Below are 14,779 nucleotides of genomic sequence, written 5' to 3' on the forward strand. Positions count from 1 at the left end.
GTCCGCCACTGCTTATGAATCGTTCTGAAACAAATTTCGGTGGTGGTTTGAGCCGACTCTGTAAGTTTGGTTACTATTCGGTGGTAGTGGAGGTTCAAGGTTGTAACAGGAAGCATCAAACGGCGATTTCGGTGGTGGTTTTAGCAGATCCAGTGACTAAGTCGTGATTCCGATGACACCAATTTTTCGACAGAGCAAACTGGTGGTTGTAGGCTGTTAGCGCTAGTGGTGGTGATTAACGTCACGTGCTTGCTACTTAAGATACAGATTTGAGGAAGGACTGACGGTGGTAAAGGCGATAGGCCGATGGAGGTTGGCGGTAATGGTGGTGGTTGTGTTGTATGTATATATATAAAATAATAAAAATATATAAAAGATTATTTATATATTAATTATTATTTTAAAACAAAATTCCCTCTAAGCGTCCACGTCAGCAGCCAAGTCAGCAAAACTAACGAAATCTAACTCCGTTAGTGAAAAGCTCACTTACAGCCAATAGTTTGAAACTTGGGATTGTTGTAGCATATTTTTAAAGTTCAGCCTAACGCTGGCCAACGAGGCAAAGTTTAGATTATTAAAATCCAATATCCTATAATATATATATATATATGTATATATATAACACACACACTACTAATATAATAACAATATAATCATTCTCCTCCCCGGCGACAAATACCTCACGCCCTTGCCCATTTCGCCCAAATTTCGCCCGGGGGCGGTGTTCCACCCCAATATCGCCCAATTTCGCCCATATATTTTGCCCAGTACCACTACTAGAAAATTGTTCAAGTTCCTACATCACTTTCCGTTGGAAATGTGTAGGAAATCACTGTTTCCAACACATTTCCAACAAAAACGGGTATGTGGGAGAAAGGCTCGTGGGAAATGTTTTTCTACGCATTTCCAACACATTTTCCAACACATTTCCTACAAAAATATGTCATTGGAAATTTCCAACGCATTTCTTACACGAATACTTATAACTTTTGTTACCACTTTCTTACACATTTCCTACACATCTTTCTTACGCAAATATAGTTATTTTCCTGTTTATAATTATAACTTTTGTTACCACTTTCTTACACATTTCTTACACATATTTCTTACGCAAATATAGTTATTTTCTTTTTTCATTCCGTTAATTTTTTCAACGCATTTCCTACACATCTAAATAATTTTTGTTTTTTATTTTCCTACGCATTTCAAACACATCTAATTTTTTATTTTAATATTTTTATTTCATATTCATTTTCAGTATATGCATATAATATTAGTTATACTTTTAATATTTATTTTTCTATACATCCCAAAAATTAAATTCTAAAAAATGAAACAACTAAATAAAGATCCTTTATGCTAAATATGCAAAACGAAATAAGTTAAATATAATTTAAAACATGTTTTACAAAATCAACCACAAATACGATAACTTAAAATAAAAGATTCACAATATAGCACTAGTCTTAAGAAAGTTTGATTGCAAAATCACAATTACTAATTTGCATGAGACTGATTTCTAACAAACTCTTCAAATTTTTGCATCCTTTCTTCATTTTTCATATGCTCATTTTCCATTTCCCTCACTCGTTGTTCAAGTCTTCTCTTGCCTTCCGGTCATTTTCCATTTTATTTTCCATTTGTGCTCGAACTTCTTGAATCTAAAAATTTGTTAACACATACACAATAGTTGGTAACAATCTACACATAATTTGCAAACATATTTCATTAGTGAACCAACAATTATTAAATGACTAAAATACTTTATTCTAAAGCATACAACTAGAGTTGACTCGGTTATTTGTTGTGAGTTTGTACACACTTTACAACACCATAAATCAAAACATTTTACATCAAACAATATCGATAAATGAAATTTCTGTAAACATATATCTACGTTGAAGTTTATATATTTGTGTTCAGGTTACTATAAAGCAAAACACTTTACAGCCAAACAATATCACTAATGAGACTAAAAAATAGTCCATATTCAACTTCCAAACCTACAACTTCAATATACTTAATTTAAAGTAAATATCTTTTATTACTAAGTGTATACAATTTGATAAAAGTAGTGAAGCATCAATTCCTTATTCAATTATCACAACAAATATATAATTTATACCTCATGGCTACATTTACATGTTCAACAACTATAGATGTAAGGAATTAAATTTTAGCATTTTTCACATACTAGCAATGCATGACAATATTGTACCAAAGATCAAACAAGTTTATTTAAAGGGTAATTTATGGGAACAAAAGGTGACAATCACTATTGACGTGTTCCGTCAACCACATACTGATTACCATCCACTGTAGCGTCAATCGTGAATGTCAAATTTTGTTCTATAAATTGCCCTTTAAATAAACTTGTTTGATCTTTGGTACGATTTTGTCATGAATTATTAGTAAGTAAAAAATGAACTTTAAATCCTACATCTATAAAAGTTAAACAAATATATCATTCAACTATCCCACCAAAATCCCACCGGTTTATCTGAAAATGGGTAATATAAGCCTAACCAGACTGCTATGGACACCGGTTCCCGATCCAAACAAATATACTAATACTTATACCCCTAATAATAATAATAATAACAACAATAAACAATGTTACCTCTTTTTGCGATCTTTGGGCAGCAATATATGATGTAGACCCACAAGATGTAGATGGCGTCCCATTTACAACAAAATGGGGATCTGAAGATCATGTCCCGTATTTTCGGCTCCTACTTCCTCCTGGTGGCTGCACCTTCGCCCACACATCTAGATCACCCGCTGGATGCTGACTGAGGTCGGAACCGTACAACTCAATCATATTTCTCATATAATCTGCCTACAATTCATCAAAACATTGTGATCGTTATTGAACTAAAAGTTGGTGAAATAATTATATCATAATGATAAAGATAATTTACATATGTTTCTTTTGATCGGTCCGTGCAAAATTCAAACTCTTCCCAATCATGAATGTCTAGCTCTCCTGCCCAAAATATTGTTTTGCATTCCTTGGTAAGGTGGGTATGAAAGAACATTTCCAACCATGTAATTTTGCGACCATATTTTTTTTCCTACATATAAAAAAGTAATAAAATAAATGTTAACAAAAAATTAAATTTATCCATTCCAATTTATTTACTAAAATTAATAAATATGATTAGTTTACCAAGTAGATTCGACGCTCTTCAAATCCCATAGATCCAGATGTGTGCCGAGATATATAGTCTCTGTTGTCAGCATTGGCACGGTTATTTCTCCCACTAGGAGACTTGTTTTGCCATTTTTTCAAGCTCCAACCCTATAGTGAAGATATGCATAATATTAAGGGCAATAAGATATAACAAAAGAAAAGAATAACACACTAACTCGCTTACCAAACACAAACTACGCCATATGTCACGAGACATCGTCTTGGGGGGGAATTCACAAATTATGTCAAGTTTGTCTTCTTTATTCCCAATAATATGTCCCGCCTTCCTCGCCTTCTTTTTAGGCTCTTGTCTTCTCTCCCACATGATGCCTCTAAAGTGATCCTTCAACACGTTACAGAACGCTTCATATATGCTTCTGTCAGCTTCTGGATCCCACCTCCAAAGGGTCTATAACAAAGTAAAGTTAAAAAGGCTAAAATAAAACAAACTATGAGATGTACAAACATTTAATTGATATATTACCAGGCCCGACCCATGGGTGGGCGACCGTCCCAGGCACAATTATTTTTAGGCCCGAAATGTATTTACCTAATTAATATATCTATATACATAATATGCAAACCCTCTGTTTTCATTAAGTGGTCTTATTACCTGAGCCCAATTCTCATTAAACCTCAAAACACAAAACTTGTTTGTAAATTATAACCCGTGTTAACTGCTTTATATTGTATATATGTAACTTTTCTTAAGATAAACTACTATAACTAGTTTAAAAAAGCCAATATGTTTATTAAATTCATTAAATTGTGATTTAATTTGGCCTATTAAACAATTACAACCCAATAAATCTGATTTAGTGCCCCACTGTTTCCCGTCCCAGGCCTCCAAATTTTCAAGAAGTCTTAGGGACAGCCATGTATAATATCTTAAATCGGGCAAACATTTGGTTCACGACCTCTCTTGGGACCTATTTGAATGTGGCCCAAGGTTCATCAAAAAACTCCTCTAGTATTCGCCTAATACTCCTATGAACATCACCATTCGCAAACCTCCAATATTTTAATAACCAAATATATATATTAATAGCATGAATAAACAACCTGAATTAAAACTTAAAATTAAGACATACTTTTTCCCAAATTTTTCAATCAATGGCCTCTGAGAGGTGTCACGAAGCACGTCATCACCAGGATCCTCATTGTTAGCATCGTCGTCGTCGTCATTATCATCGATCGCGTCTAACTCGTGATGTAATTCATTGGGATGCAATTCCCTATCCATATCATCCATGACATCAGCTCGGCCCGAATGATCAACGACGTGTCTCCCTGAAGTATATGTATGTCCAGCAACAGCAACAATGGTACGAGGACTGCTACTAGATGATCCACCACGATGGATGACATGTCTCCCTGATGTGTATGTACGCACAGCATCAACATCATCATTACTAACAACATTGGGCCTGTGGGATCTCCCACCACGATGGACGATGTACCTCCCTGATGAGTATGTGCGTACAACATCCCATCATCACTACTAACAGTACCGGGTCTGTGGGATGCCCCACCATGATTGATGGCGTGCCTCCCTGATGCAACATCATGATGACTACTACCGGACCTATTGTATCCCCCACCACGACATCTGACCATGTTTTATACACCCTGCATTTAATGGAACAAGCGTAAGGACGAGAATAAAGATGAATAATTGATTAAGGGGTGACTGTAATGATCTTCATTGTATACGTAAACTGAAAAGGCATAATGTATCATTAGCAAGTTACCTTACCAAATAGTTGTAACATCCCAAATTTTATTTTAAATTATATGAGATAAGCATTTTTAAACTAAGACTACAATTCTGAAACTACTGTTAACTAATGTAAGAAGCATGCTCTATTAACGTATTGACATTCAAAATCATAGCTTTTTGAAAAAACTAATGGCTAAATTCATTGAAACATATAAACAAACACCTAGCATGCATATGTTGTTAACTAGTGTAAGAAACATAAATCATAGCTTTTGAAAAAATTTAATGACTAAATTCATTGGAACATATTATCAAACACCTGGCGAGCAGATCTTGTTAACTAATGTATAAAACATATTAGCAAACCTAATTCAATATCCAAAAACCCCTAAACTATTAAGCAATCAACAAACAACAATGTAGAAACATGAATTAAAACAATATATTCATATGAAATTGATTCAGAAGTGAGTTATTATCCATTACCTGAGATAGAAACTCGAAAGAGGTAGAAAAGGAGATGCAGGTGCGGACTAAAATTAACAACAAGCATATACATGTTGAACTTATGGATCTAAAACCGTTTAATGGATCGTGGCTTGGAAGTTTAATCCCTATTCCTACGAAAGAGTGTTGTGTTGCGTGGATCCTGGTATTTTTAGGTGCTTGAAAAATTAATTAAACCATAAAATGAGCGGCGATGTCAAAAACTTAGATTGAATTTTGTTTACATCCAATACCCCAATTCCTTACGTGTTACATTAATTGCTTTTATGTTAAAATATATACTAATTATTATATACGTACTACATAGACATAGTACATATGTTAATTAAATTGACTATTTTTATGTTTAGTTATATGTTTATATTGTTGTTATTCTTTTTATTTGATCCGTGTTAAGCTATATATTTTGACTAAACCGTGTTTTGTACTCATTCCGGAATTCTGTTGTATGTATTTTATATTTAAAGGATGTAAACAAGTCAAGTTGCTCATGAGCCACTTGAGGCAGGAACAATGCTCCAAACTGGCTGAGCTTTGCTTTGTTGCTGAGCAGGGCTACTCGCGAGCGACTTGAGCTCTGATCGATAAAAAGTTTTAAACGAGTTGAGGCGCTCACGGGCTACTTGAGCTTGGATCAATAGAAGCTGGAAATGAGTTGTACAGCTCACGAGCCACTTGAGCTCGGTTCGATAAAAATTTTGAAAAGAGCTGAGGTTTTTGAGCTCGAGCTGAGCCGCTCTCAAGATACTTGCTTGGAACGATAAAAAATCTTGAAACGAGTTGAGCTTTCCTAATGTCAAGCCTTGAATGAGAAATCCGTTTAGGCTTTTCAAGTCTTACTGAGTCTTTTGTATTTTTGAGTTTAATTATTTTGGATTTATATGTATTAATTTCACATTACACAACTAAGCTCAATAAAGGTTTTCCTCATCATATATAAAAATATTTTAACACGTATATAAATTAATTAAATATATAATAAATGAGCCCAGCCCGAGAGTTTGAAAAACAACACAAGAGTCGAAATCGGACTTTAGAAAAGGAGCTTAAGATGAGTCGAGCTCGAGCTTTGGTAACTAATGTTGGGCGGAAACAAATAATTGTAAAGAGAAAGCAATTTCTTGAAGATGGACGATTTTTATTAAATTTATGAATGCCAAAAACCATTACAAGAGGCCCCCCTATATAATATATATATACACACACACGAAAACGTAATAAAAACATTAAATGAAAAAAGGTTGAGCTATATTACCGGTGACAGCTAGAAAATGTGTATACTTATATATGAAAAGTTTTAAATGCTGCGAATCTTTAACTAAAAGTCTAACCGAGCGAAATTAGAGGCTTAAGCGAAAAAAACGTGGGTTTGATAGTTGGGCTAGACCGCCTATGGAGTTTGCCACAAGGTTTGACTCGTCAAGACCTTCTGTTGATTAGTAAGGGGCCATGTAATTCCTCTGGTAGCCCAACGTCATCGTCTTGAGATTCGAGTTGAAATTAGTAGTATTGGAGAACAAGTTCTCATCTAGAGGCTCGAAAGTGGTGATTGTGGTAGCATATTAAAGCAATTGTTGACCAATTTTAAAGTGATTAGATAGACTAACGCTAGTCGCAAATCGAACACGATTCCATTTAGTTAATATGTTATTCAACACGTCTTTTACTTACTGATCAAAAGCCCTAACTAATAGGTCGCAAATTGAGCCTACAGATGCCATTTGAGGTAAGGTTGGTGGAGATGTAAAGGAAGATTTTGATTTCTTTCAAATTGGTAAAATTGATGGGAATTAGTGGTAGAGGTAGAGATGGAGATGGAGGTTAAGGTGGAGGTGATGATTGATGATGATGGTCGTGGTGTGGTGGGGTTGTTTTACAATTAGAGAGAGAAAAGAGTGGAAGGCGGATGCAAACTGCATGCTTGGAAACAACTGTGACACAATTGGACGTCATAATACCCCCCCCCCCCCCCCGAGAAACCACACGGAGTCAAATTGGTAAAAACTACTATTTGAAAGGATGCATCTTGTTCCACCACCAAACCATTGTAACACTAATTACAATTCTTAGTTTTCTTAATTCCCTTTACTACTAACTAGGATAGTACCCGTGTTACACACTGGTTGACAATAAATAAATAACAAAATCAATATAGACAACCATAAATTTTCATAAATAGATAACCATATATTAACATTAAGATGAGCTAAACAAAATATTAGAGAGTAACATTGTTTACATAAAAAGTTAATAGTTATACAAACTTGTCTATATTAGCAAAGTCATGAAAATATTTAAACCGTATTATCCTAGTATGAACTTCATAATTTTCTGTCCAATCGAGTCCCCGATTAGTTTTTAAACTGTATTAAACTGTATTATCTAATTTCAACCAGTGATTAACATACCAACCCGATTAAGTATTAAAATAAAATGTTAATGTATGTCATAATGAGTTTATGTTAACATTAATATCTAGAAGATTATGTAAAACTAAAAACAAAATATCTGAATGTAATTATTATCATAAAAATATGGACAATCATAAAATTTCACAAGAAAACATTTAGAAAATCATAAAATTTAACATAACTTTATAACCATAATCTTAGAAATTCAGATGCTTTTTAAATAAAATGCAACAAACTGGTCATCAAAATCATAATATTTTTTCACTATTATATTAAACAAACACACATAATAAACATAACTTAGTAACCAAACTATTGATTATATAAATGAGAAGCTCATTAGGATTGCGGGCATTAATTAGTTTCGACGACACTAAGGTGATGATGGGAGACTAAGCGAGAAAGTGACATTCATTAGTTTGATCCTTGAACTGAACATGTTTCATCTCATTGCAGTGTTGTGCCTTCGGACGAGTGTTCACGGGCATTACCCATAAGTGAGGGTTTTCTCCGGATCAAAATGCGAGTGTATCCCGATATGTAAGTTTAACCAGTAATTCATTTGGAAGATTCTTTGGCCGCTAAAAAAGGCTCGCGAGCCGGCTTGAGCTCAATAAGTGAAGCTCAGGCTCGGGCTCGATTGAACTTCTTAACAAGCCGATCTCAAATAGCTCAAGAGCAGATCGGCTCGCTTGCACCCGGACGTATGGTTTGGATGTTTGATCCCGCGCCTTGACCTTTATTTTATCTATTTGTACTTTGTTAGAATTCAATTGCAAGGTCCAAACTGTATATGTATATTATGTGCATATTAATATTAATAAATTCATAATATTTTACTATTAAAAATAAACATAACCAACAACAATATAATAATAATTTATATATATAACAAAAGGTTGTAATTAACCGTTCCTTAAAATTAAGTTGGATAGTTCCTACGCAATTCCAACGAAATCTATTATTTATATTTTTTTTGTTTTCTTTGCTACGCAATTCTCACGAAAAGGTTACATAAAAGCGTACAACTAATTTTTTTGTTGGAAATGTGTTGGAATATTTGCTACGCATTTCTAACACAATTTTTTTTTTGTCACTATCTTCCTTTTGCGTAAGAAATTCGTTGGAAAGTGTTGGAAATAGCGTTTGTAAGAAATGTGTTTCGGAAATTTGTAGGAAACATTACCTTTTTCTAGTAGTCACATACTCACATGGCCTCACCGGTTGAAGACTGTAGCCAGTTATCCAAATATTTTTTTTTTGATAAGTCATTAAGTCTCACCGCCGCCACCACATGTTTTATCTTGTGGCAATCATTTGAGCAATTATTTACCTGTGTTTTTTATTGGCAATTATTTTCACATGGGTATGATTATATTTTTACTGACTCGTTATTCTCTTAGTTCAGTCCTGAACTAAATTGCAACGACCACTTCTTTTTCTTTTTCATTTTCGTTTTATTTTATCAATGTTTAAGCCACACCAGTGACCACGGTCACAACCACCAATCTCAAACTACAACTTGATTAGATTAAAATTTTCTTTTTAGATCTACGGATTCAAGAGACTGCCGCCTGACCACAGTCATCAACCTTGCTATCTTTTTATATTTAGATATACAGATCTCAACTCTTGATCTACGAATCCAAGAGATCACCGCATGCTTGCCTTGACACATCTCCATACGACTACGGTTGCTGGTTGTCGACTTACCCCTAGTCAGTCATGTTTATCGTTTTGGAACCAAGAACCAATGAACTATAACAGTGTAATCCTAGCAAAACTGGTGATATTTTTTTAAATATCACTGGGACAAGCGGGGGGTGTCAAAGTCAGCACAACACCAAGACCACATGCTTTTGAAGACCAAGACTACGCCATTGCCACACAGTTTTTAGTTTATTAAAATCTATGGATGTCACAATAAGCGAACCATGGATAGCACAATCAAACAAAATATGAATGATAACATCAAAGACTATGGATTTGCTGGCAAAACTTTGGATTTTTGAGTCAATCGAATCATGTTTATCTTATAATTATTCGTTTTTTTTATGTTGTTTTGCTTTTTAGTCATAGTGCCCGGTTTACTTTCACTATGAGTATGAGTGTATAGATGTATTAGATATTAGGCTTATTATTATGAGCCCACAAGCACATTAAACATTTAAGGTTTGCATTCCGTTCTCTAAATATTGTAATACAATTATTCAATATTAATCAATTGATCAATCTTTTAACATCTTACACCCCCTATATACAAATACTAATGACGTATAATAATATGTATTTAATGTGTTTTATTTAGAATTATTGTGTTCTTTAATTACCTTTTATGATTGCAACTTTATCAATCACAAAACACTTGGTTTACCAATCATATTCTCCGTTTATTTCAATTATCAGATTTTTGGCACCGGAATACTTTTTTTTTAAGAACATAAACAATACATTATTCTTGGTCGGCATAACTTCACACTCCACAAAATACATGAAACTACAAAGAGAACAATGAACACAAACACGTACGGTGTGCATATGTGGTCATATTATTTGCTTTATTAATTTTGATTTTAGTTAAGGTGTGTGTACAAATTCAAGTGAGAAGAAGAATTGAGTTTAATTAGTTTTTGTTAAGGTATATATGTGCATGCATGTGAGCATACCATAGACAAGTACTAGTTCTAGCTAGTCTACACAAATGATAATATCACCGACCAAAAATTATCAACTGAAAAATCTCAAACAAAAACTGATGTGGTAGGATTAGATCAAGGGATCAAGAATCACGGTGGTGAATGGATGTAGATGTATTTATGAGTAGAGCGATTTATTTATGAATAAACTATCCCAATTTTAGTAACCAATAAAATAACTCAAAACTTGATTATAGTCCAACATAAACTCGTTTAAACTATAATCACGACACTTATAAAATAATAAAAGCAATTAAGATAATTAATGCAAACTTGATAATTATTTATAACCCTCTAATTAACTTTATCTACACCGTAAGACTCCTTGTATCGCAAGCGACATATGGTTAAAAGTTGATATGGTAATCAACTCCAACAAAGAAATATGTTGACGAGACGTGTGCTAGGTAATAAGTATACATTCAATTTTGGAGAAAAAAACAAGTTGTGTTGTAATCAATTATGGGGTAATGGAATGGACGACGGAATGGAATGGACGTGGTAATGGAATGGACAGAGGAATGGAATGGGTTATTACCATTCCAATGAAATGTTTGGTTACCACATGGGAATGAAATGAATCATTACTTTATATTTTTGGTAAGAAAAAAATAAAATTAAAATGGTAGTGAGTGGTGGTGGTGGGAGCAGTGACGGTAACGGTGGAGGGCGGTAACAATGGAGGTGGTGGTGGGCAGCGGTGACGGTGGGCGGCGTGTGTGATGGTGGGCCGATGAATGATGGATGTGGCGGGCGGCTGGAGGTGGTGGTTGGCTGGCACTGATGGCGATGGTTTGCGGAGGTGGGTGGTGGCAGCAGTGGACGCCGATGATGGTGATTGGTGGCGGCGGTGGTGAGCAGTGGTGACGGTGGGCGGCATGTGTGATGGTGGGGCGATGGTTGATATATGCAGCAGGCGCTGGCGGTGCTGGGTGGCTGGCACCGATGGCTGGTTGGTGGAGGTGGGTGGTGGCGGCGTGGGCGGCGGTGGACGACGATGATGGTGGCCAGTGGCAGTGGCGGCGGTGGGTGTTGATGTTGGGTGGTGGTTGTGTTGGGAGGGTGGTGGAGGTGATGTATGGTGAATAAGGGAATTGAATGAAAAAAAAAACATGGGGTATGGATGTAATGAAATTGGGGTATTTTAGAGGGAATGGAAAGGACTAGGTAATGGGTCATTCCATTCCTTTCATCAACCAAACACACTATTTTTCATTCCCTCACAATGGGTCATTCCATTCCGTCCTCCATTCCTGCATACCAAACGCTACCTTAATGTTTCTGTTATAATTTTTTTTTGAATTTTGTTTGTATACATAAATACATGTTAATACAAATTTCCAGTTGTAGAAATCTAGTGTTTTAATTGTAAACCATCTATATTTGAGGAGGAGCTGATTTGTGAGTTGGCAAACTCTTGTTTTCATTCAGGGCCATCTCCGAGAATTTAAATACCTCGGTCGAGCCAATATAAAAAGGCCCGTAGGCCATAACGAAAATTTTTTATTCACTAATGTACATGGATAAAACTTTTATCGACTGATTTATTATAAGCAGAAACCATTCTGAGTATGTAATTATCACATTAACCATTGCAATAAACCTTATTTTTAACACCAGAAAACATATATATGTAATATGTATAAAAAACTTTGTGCCCCTTAACCTTATGTGCCCCGGCCGATAGTGCGGCTCGCACACCCTCCGAGCCTCCCCTGTTTTCATTAGCTGGAATCACCAACTAGATCGACACAAAAAGGAAAAAAACGCCCGATCCGTCAAAAGATAGTGATGTGGCGGAAACTATTTCATCCCGCAAGTCGATGAAAGAGATACCAAACAATAAAAATAAGAAAAAATGAAAAATTAGCGTGCGTGCTGGATGCGCAATAGGAGACTATCAATGTAGATCATACGAACCCATTTGCAAACATTTACCGGTCGACATGATCATTTAACCAAAAAAACATTGGAATTAATGCTTAATCGAAAAGAAGAGCTAGCGAACCAATATGGTTGCAATATCTCTTATTGATCCATTTTATTTTCCACTTATTCACAAATCTTCATGCACCCCAAACACGTTTACATATTTATAAATCTCTTCATTTTTATTATCCAATCTGTATAGTATACGGTTCTATTAAGGGAAATTCGTCTTAAGCGGTAAGTTACCTAATTGGAGGATTAGTGTAACGTTTCTCGTAATTAAAAAGGGATATTCGTGACGTAGTCAACTTGTTAGAAGATAAGAATCCGATATTTGCATTGATTCTAAAAGATCCTTTTTATACGGCAATTTGTATTTTGTTTTTATGGGGCATCTTCTACTATTACTATCGTTGACTATTAAATTATATCACCTTTAATTCTTTTGAATTTTTCCTTTATTATTATTATTATTATTCATTCATCCCACCCAATTACACCCTCTTATCTCACTCGCTTCTTCAAAGGTAGGTCTCCTGAATCCCAACTTTTTTATTCAAAATCAGATATTTTGGTGTAAAGATTTCAAAACTGGATCTGGGTTTTGTTAAATTTTTGTAGTTGTTTCAATTAAGCTTTCGTATATGTTGATCTTGTTTGTGGGTATGAGTTTGGTGATTTCTGGGTGTGTATAATTAATTAGGGGTTTTGATGTTATGAACTCGAATGCATCTAGTTTGGATTTTTATTTCTTTTTAATTGGTGAATTTGAATTTGATTTGTATGTGTGAACATGTGATTGCTTCTTTTGACTTTCTAGGGTATTCTTTTTCTTTGATTGTTACTATTCAGTTATGATAAATTCAAAGGAAGATCATGAGTTCTTAGTATCTTCTTTCAATTGTATATGTATGATCATGTTAATTATTTGGATCTTTATTCAATTCCCAGAATTGAGGTACCCTTTGACTTGAAACCAGTATAACTTTAAGATTAATAATACTCACTTTTGCAGTTTTGCTTCGTGTTATGATAGGAATGTATTTAGTGACTTAGTTTGGGTATTTTCGACGCTTACCTTCGATTACTCGATATAAATATGAGGATTAGTTTATCTTAAGCCATTTGCTAATTATAAAGTCATTTGACATGCATTAGTTAAATTCTTTAAGGTGCAATGGAGGTTACTACCAGACAAATGTCCTTACTCGTTGGAACCTTTGGAGTATTGTCCTTCATACTCGGCGTTATAGCTGAAAACAAGAAGGTACTAATATTATTATTAACTTTTCATCTTTACCCTTTGCTTATAAGATTTCAACCGGCCATTAGCATAACGGGGAATATTTAATTGACTTCCTTATTTTTTTATTTTTTATATTTTGCAGCCGGCATCTGGAACACCAATAACAGGGAAGGATGTTGTCATCTGCAAGTACCCATCAGACCTGACAATCGCATTGGGATATTTGTCACTCGTGTTTCTTTTTATCTCGACTTTGGCGGGAGGATTCTCATTGTTTTATCCATACAAAGGGAAGTCTATTCCGTGGCCTGCACTGTTTCAAAGCACCAGTTTCTTCGTATTCTTCCTCATTGCTTTGTGAGTACACATTACCTTAATATTGAATATTGTTATTCAAATTCATGCACAAGTGAGAAAATACATGAAATACCCGTTAATAGAAAAAAATAATTAAACCAATTACTTTTAAAATAATTGACTTGACAGGGGTTCAACTGGACTAGCAGCTGCAATGCTATTGTGGCCAACAATAACCGAGCAGAAACACCGTGTCAGTAATGTCCACTACAACCTTGAGACAACATGCCCGACAGCAAAAACCGGGCTGCTTGGTGGTGGTGCATTTCTTGCTCTTGATGCTGCTCTTTTCTGGCTGGTTTCACTCATGTTGGCTGATAATGCACGAGAGGATTATTTTGATGATGTTAAAGGTGCTGGCGGTGATGCTCTGGAATATGATGCTGATGGAGTCGTTAAGGGCAGTGCTTAAAATTAGTTGCTGTTCGTGATTTGGTTTATCGTTGTTCGATTAAAACTGGAGTTTATATTATTTTCAAGTTGCAAGTATGGTGGTCTATACTGAAGTGTAAATTAAGTCTATCTTATTATTGGTGTAAAACAGGTTTATGATAAAGTTTAAAAGTATGCTATTTGTGTTAAATGAGTTGTTGATGGATTTAGGGGGTGTTTAGGATTGCTTATTTTCATCAACTTATAACTTATAAACTTTTTGAGAAGTAATAAGGTGTTTGGGATTGCTTATGTTGTGAGAGGAAAAGTTCCATAAGTTACACTTTT

The 14,779-nt window shown here is 34.9% G+C and overlaps 2 protein-coding genes across 7 annotated transcripts; one reads left to right on the plus strand and one right to left on the minus strand.

Moving 5' to 3' along the window:
* Positions 1-828: 828 nt before the first annotated feature.
* Positions 829-5,565, minus strand: LOC143606690 (uncharacterized). 3 transcript variants are annotated; one of them, XM_077082371.1, is made up of 6 exons: positions 5,400-5,565; positions 3,378-4,822; positions 3,170-3,301; positions 2,922-3,074; positions 2,621-2,839; positions 829-1,661 (listed from the first exon to the last, which is right to left on the minus strand). In XM_077082371.1, the coding sequence occupies exons 2-5, from the start codon at positions 3,516-3,518 to the stop codon at positions 2,711-2,713; spliced, it is 555 nt and encodes a 184-aa protein (XP_076938486.1). In that variant the 5' UTR covers positions 3,519-4,822; positions 5,400-5,565; the 3' UTR covers positions 829-1,661; positions 2,621-2,710. The 3 variants fall into 3 exon arrangements, with proteins under 3 accessions (XP_076938486.1, XP_076938491.1, XP_076938495.1); XM_077082376.1 differs by having other exon boundaries at positions 3,378-4,283; positions 4,335-5,565; XM_077082380.1 differs by having other exon boundaries at positions 3,378-4,204; positions 4,285-5,565.
* A 7,298-nt stretch (positions 5,566-12,863) lies between these two features.
* LOC143605129 (uncharacterized) lies at positions 12,864-14,642 on the plus strand. Of its 4 annotated transcripts, none has more exons than XM_077081369.1 (4): positions 12,864-12,983; positions 13,629-13,723; positions 13,845-14,059; positions 14,189-14,642. In XM_077081369.1, the coding sequence occupies exons 2-4, from the start codon at positions 13,634-13,636 to the stop codon at positions 14,469-14,471; spliced, it is 588 nt and encodes a 195-aa protein (XP_076937484.1). In that variant the 5' UTR covers positions 12,864-12,983; positions 13,629-13,633; the 3' UTR covers positions 14,472-14,642. The 4 variants fall into 4 exon arrangements, with proteins under 4 accessions (XP_076937484.1, XP_076937480.1, XP_076937491.1 ...); XM_077081365.1 differs by having other exon boundaries at positions 12,912-12,981; positions 13,626-13,723; XM_077081376.1 differs by having other exon boundaries at positions 12,920-12,982; positions 13,613-13,723.
* Positions 14,643-14,779: the final 137 nt, after the last annotated feature.

This window comes from Bidens hawaiensis, unplaced genomic scaffold (assembly GCF_021521415.1).
Source record: "Bidens hawaiensis isolate Kalapana, Puna unplaced genomic scaffold, B.hawaiensis_p1.1 tig00002123_1, whole genome shotgun sequence".
Lineage (NCBI taxonomy): Eukaryota > Viridiplantae > Streptophyta > Magnoliopsida > Asterales > Asteraceae > Bidens > Bidens hawaiensis.

Excerpts from the sequence above, each read along its gene's own strand:
- LOC143606690 (XM_077082371.1), bottom strand. The coding sequence starts at position 3,518 with ATGTGGGAGAGAAGACAAGAGCCTAAAAAGAAGGCGAGGAAGGCGGGA. Across the intron at positions 3,075-3,169 it reads AAGAGCGTCGAATCTACTTG|GAAAAAAAATATGGTCGCAA; the intron begins GTAAACTAATCA and ends TTTTATATGTAG. Across the intron at positions 2,840-2,921 it reads ACCGATCAAAAGAAACATAT|GCAGATTATATGAGAAATAT; the intron begins GTAAATTATCTT and ends GATGAATTGTAG.
- LOC143605129 (XM_077081358.1), top strand. Across the intron at positions 13,724-13,844 it reads TTATAGCTGAAAACAAGAAG|CCGGCATCTGGAACACCAAT; the intron begins GTACTAATATTA and ends TATATTTTGCAG. Across the intron at positions 14,060-14,188 it reads GTATTCTTCCTCATTGCTTT|GGGTTCAACTGGACTAGCAG; the intron begins GTGAGTACACAT and ends TTGACTTGACAG.